The sequence below is a fragment of the Rissa tridactyla genome, chromosome 4 (assembly GCF_028500815.1).
Source record: "Rissa tridactyla isolate bRisTri1 chromosome 4, bRisTri1.patW.cur.20221130, whole genome shotgun sequence".
In the NCBI taxonomy this organism is placed as follows: Eukaryota; Metazoa; Chordata; class Aves; order Charadriiformes; family Laridae; genus Rissa; species Rissa tridactyla.
Genome location: NC_071469.1, coordinates 92,218,903 through 92,224,021, shown reverse-complemented (window position 1 = coordinate 92,224,021; position 5,119 = coordinate 92,218,903). Strand labels below are relative to the sequence as shown.

Here is a 5,119-nt window from a genome sequence, read left to right as displayed (position 1 = left end):
CCTTGTGTAATTGGTCTTGATAAATCTGAATGTTGATCTGATGTGTGGTGTAACTCTCAAGAGTTTCACGTGTAGTGGCAGTGGCTACAAGAATCTTATCAAGTAACCTGAAGAGAACTTTGAGTAATATAGATTCCTTTTCTTTATTATGGCTGATGAGGTGAACTAAGCGTTAATTTCTCAGTCTCACTGCTTAGCCGTGCTTAGAGTCTAGATATCATATAGATATGTTATGCTTAGCTCACTTCATTCAAACAAGCTTCCACTTCTTTTGATGGGCAAAGTAGGAGATTACTTTCCTGGTTAAGGAATTCACCCCCTAAAATAACTGTAGGTGATACTTTTATACAAGGCCCCCCAAACCGTGCTCTTTGGTACCCTTTGTGGTAGGGAAGCCATTTCAGTATGAAGAAAGAGTGGCACAGGTTAAGAGTGAGGCCAGCTCCACTATTACAAATATTTAAGGGTTCTAGAAGCTACCACCACTGCCATTTACCCAACAAAAAAGCTTATAAGGTCCTGTATTAGTATAGCTGAGGTGTTTGCTAAAGAAATGGCTTATTTGGTTCCAGCAGGCTGTCTTATTTTGATCAAGGCAGCTCTCCCGATAAATGGTTAAGAACATACACATTACTTCTAACAAATGGCCAATTTACTTCTGATATTGGTAATTATTTGTTTTTCTGACAAATAATTCTTTCCGTCTTTCTTTTTGATGTGACAAACTTGAAGTGCCTGAGTATTAGCACATGGAGAACTGATTGTATAATCAAATAGTCTTCAAAGATTCAGCGGAATAACTTGGGGGCCTAAGAGAGTTAATGTTCGTGCTCACAACTGATAATAATACTTAGCATTTGTGAAGTGCTTTGAAGATATAAAGCACTATATGAGCAGGTATTTTCTCAGCCATACAAATGGAGAAACAGTTGCAGAATTAACTCCGACTGATTAATTTGCAAGGCAGGCAAGTATGTGATTGACTTTAAATATGGTAGTTCAGTGGCTGCTACTCCACTGCTGCTTGATCCCAGGATTTCCAAATGGAAATGCTGTCAAAACTGAGGCTGAAGTCTGCAAATTCTAAGCTGTCAGTCTACTAAGAAATTCCCTTTCGGAAGAACTGGTTGCAGAGAGAAAAAAGATAACTTGGTCCCGTTCTTCTGAAAGTCAACGGAAATTTCTGTGAATTAGGTTGATATCAGGTGTTAAAATGCCAACAATCAAGCAGTTAATTTATTTGCCTTAAGGTAAGAAGTTAGTCTAGAGCACTGGTGAAGAAAATCCACCGATGAGTGATTCTGTTCACCCAACTATACAACTGAGTTTAAGCATTCATCCGAAAATATTGGAAACATACATCTTATTTCCAGTCCTGTCTGCTGGATCCTGAGGTAATGAGGCGAACACAGAGACAATCCCGTATGTTGTAGGTAACCAGTTTTTTTTTCTGATTCTGTGGTCCTGTGAACATTTTGCCTAGGATAAAGTATGAAACACAGTAATAAATAAATGCTGGTAAATCTTACTTTGAGAAACAGTCGGTTTAGATTACAGCCATATAGCCTCCGCGATGGGGCTAACGTTAAGCTGGTAGGCTAAAGAAAAGCTTTTGGGGTTTCAGGAAAACTGTGTGATAAATATGTTTTGCTGTTTATTTTTAATTAATTTTCATAGTCTTTGAAATCTCTTCAGGATCCCATTTCTCTTTGAAGATGAGAAAAACATGCTTGGCGCAAAGGTAATTTTTGTCTAAGCTTTCTCCCTAAATACGGATGCTTCTATAAATCGAGAAGTGATGGAGGCCGTGTTACAGCTCTGGGCTGTTGTGGCTAACAGCCACAAGGTGTCAGGTTCTGATCAGCACTTCAAGGGGCTGCTCAGGCTTCCTCTAATGGTTGGAAGAAGCATGATGCCAATTACCAGTGCGAGATGCCTGAAAATGTTATTAAAATGTGCCATCTTTCCCCAGAATGCATGTTTCACGCTTCTCGGAGGTATCTTGCAGAAAACCTGACCCACCCTACTGAAGCGTGTCTGAAATTTGCAAGGAGGAGGATGGTCCAGGGAGGAAGGACACGGACCTTGGGTTTCAGAGCTTGGGCACGACTCCTTGTGTGACACCAACTAATCACTTGCTGAGAAACAGCTCCTCAAAGGTACTGCTTCCACCTCCCAGTGGGAATGATTGCTGTTGAGAAACAGGGCTTCCAGGCTTTAGCCTCTGAACTCATCTCCTGTCCCACCAGGACAAGAGAGAATCTGAATTTGTTGAAGAATTTGTTCCTTAGGCACTTCCATGAAGTATCCAAGTAAGTCTCCTTGGGTGCAAAACTTATGTTTTGTTGAGGTATGTAATAGAATGCTAGAAGTTGTTCCTCTTGCCTGCATGCTTGCCAGACTGGTGAATTTTTTTTTTTTTTTTTTTTTTGTAAACAAGTCTTTTTGGTGATCTTGGCATCTGAAATGACAGGCACATTTCTGCAGTGCCCCTGCAGAAATGCAGGCGATGCAGCAGCTGGGCCTTGGCCTGCGCTTGTGTGAGCGTGTGGAACAGAAGAGTGCGGTAAGGGCACTGATGGGGCGGGGGGGGGGGGGCAGTGGGAGACGCGGGTTTTGCAGAAATTGAGGTTTACCCACGCAGACGCAGAGATACGTCTCTCCTTTGTAAGAACGCGCAGCCCGGCCTAAGCGGGAGAATGAATGGCAACAAACCTCCCCTGCTGGCGACCGACAGCCGGGAGCCCCCCGGGAGCCGTTGGGGGCCGCTTCGGTGCCTTTGCGCCCCCTCTCCCTTGGGGCGCGGGGGGGGGGGTGTGTGTGTTTGTGTGTCGTGCGAGCTGCCCGCGCCCCGAAAGAGACCGGCCTGTTCCCGGGGGGCTGCCGGCTCAAACCGGGAGCATTGCAACACCCCCCAACCTTCCTCCTCCTCCTCCTCCTCCTCCTCCTCCCGGAAAGGCGGCCGGGCCCGCGCTCCCCGCCTAAGCGGGAGGCGCTCAGCGCACGCCGCCCACCGCCGCCGTAACAAAAGGGGCGGCTGCATGGTGGTGGCGGCGGAGCGCCCGGCCGCCCCCGCCCCGCTCCGCTCCGCGACCCGCTCCGCTCCGCGCCACCATGTCGGGCAGTGGCGGCGGCAGCAGCAGCACGGCGGTGAAGAAGAGGAGCCCGGCGGGCTCGGCCTCCTCGCTGGCGCAGGAGGAGGAGAAGCAGGCGATGGAGAAGATGCTGGAGGCGGCGGGCGGCGGGGCGCAGGAGAACGGCTGTGCCCGCTCGCCCTCACCCTGCGCCTCCGCCGAGGGCGAGGGGGTGACCCTGCAGCGCTCCATCACGCTGCTCAACGGCGTGGCCATCATCGTGGGCACCATCATCGGCTCCGGCATCTTCGTCACCCCCACCGGCGTGCTGCGGGAGGCCGGCTCGCCGGGGCTGTCGCTGGTGGTGTGGGCCGTCTGCGGGGCCTTCTCCATCGTGGGTGCCCTCTGCTACGCTGAGCTGGGCACCACCATCACCAAGTCTGGCGGGGACTACGCCTACATGCTGGAGGTCTACGGTTCCCTGCCCGCCTTCCTCAAGCTCTGGATAGAGCTGCTCATCATCCGGCCCTCCTCGCAGTACATCGTGGCTCTGGTCTTTGCCACCTACCTTCTTAAGCCCATCTTCCCCACCTGCCCGGTGCCTGATGAGGCTGCCAAGCTGGTGGCCTGCCTCTGTGTCCGTAAGTACCCGCACACCCTCTTCCAGCTGCCCACGTGGCTCCCCGCTCGCCATTGCCTTCCCCTAAAAGTCAGCCCAAACAGCCAGCTGCCCATTGCTTTGTAAGAGGTGCACCATCCTGTGCTAACCTGGCTGCACATTGGGGTTTTCAGGGGCTGTTTTGAATAGCGTGAGTAGCAAATGTGGCCCCATCCCAAATAAATTGAGCACAAAATTTCCAAACTGCTGGTTACGGGCTGGCGAGTCTCTCTTGTTTTCTGGCCATGCGGGGAGCAGCGTGCGATAAACGCAGCATGCATTTTGCCTGTGCGCTGGAATGGGATTTCTCGTGCCCTGCGGCAGGAGCGTGTTCAGGCAGGGTAAAATCCCCCCGGAGCCCTGCAGTGCTGGGGGGCCGCGGTGGCTGGGACGGGGGTTTGTGTGCAGACACAGGGGAGGATAACGGGGTAACGTGCGGCTGGGAAATTACCTGTCATGAGCAACTGGTGCTGAACGTGGCCTGTGCCGCAGTCAGCGCCTGGCTGTTTTCAGCACCAGTTCTGAGATGAGACGTTTCTCGTGTGTATGTGCACCGATGATATGCTGGAAACCTGTTTGGGGGTTTTTTTGCTAGCAAACATCGTATCTCGTGAGATGTGCGTCGCCTTGCAGAGCGGTTCAGTCATGCTGTGATGAATTTAGCGCCACTGATGCCTGCCACGGCACACGCATGCAACTCTCCTGATGCAGTTTTTATCGTCTCTCTGGTATTTTGAAGTCTGCGGTTCTGCTAGTGAAGCCCCATTTTCCATTCCTCCGGTGATAGTAAAGTAACCCCATCCAAATTCCTCATTCTTTAAATATAGGACCATTTTCTGCCTTTCTCCCCTAATTTCATAGTCAGTCTGTGTTCCACTCCGATAGTAGTCCTGTCATTATGAAGGTGTATATTGTGAGAGGATCCAATTTTTTTGTCAGGACTTTGTAAAGCATTTGTTTGCTGTACAAAGTTGCAGTCAGATGATCTGGTTTTATTTTTTTCCGTTTTGAGGTTGTGAAGAGAAGTCTGCTTGTTCGTGCTCTCCAAAGGGAGATAGTGTTAGATTCCTTCACCCTCTGAGGATCACAGGCATTCAAAAGTTGCGGCACATGGTCGTTATGGGAAGATAGATTGGCTGTAAATGTCTTCATACACAAACTGACCGAGTACATCATATGACTAGCTAGCAGATATAAGATAAACGACAGGGCAGCAAAGTGTACTTTCTTTGGGCAAGATCTAAACTTACTCCCCAGATAAATTTTTAGGAACCTCAGGGCAAGTATACTGGTGTGTGGACTTCCCATCCAAGTTTTTAACAAAGTGGAGTGCATATATTAAGGAAATACAGTTGCCCAACTAAGAATGCTGTAGCGGGGTTACAGA

At 49.5% G+C, this 5,119-nt stretch overlaps 1 protein-coding gene across 1 annotated transcript in view; it reads left to right on the top strand.

The window, feature by feature from the left end:
• Window positions 1–3,032: 3,032 nt before the first annotated feature.
• SLC7A5 (solute carrier family 7 member 5) overlaps window positions 3,033–5,119 on the top strand; it is a 44,168-nt gene continuing 42,081 nt past the window's right edge. The window contains exon 1 of the mRNA XM_054199821.1: window positions 3,033–3,715. Coding sequence (XP_054055796.1) covers window positions 3,115–3,715 — 601 coding nt within the window. The 5' untranslated portion in view covers window positions 3,033–3,114. The remainder of the gene's footprint in view (window positions 3,716–5,119) is intronic.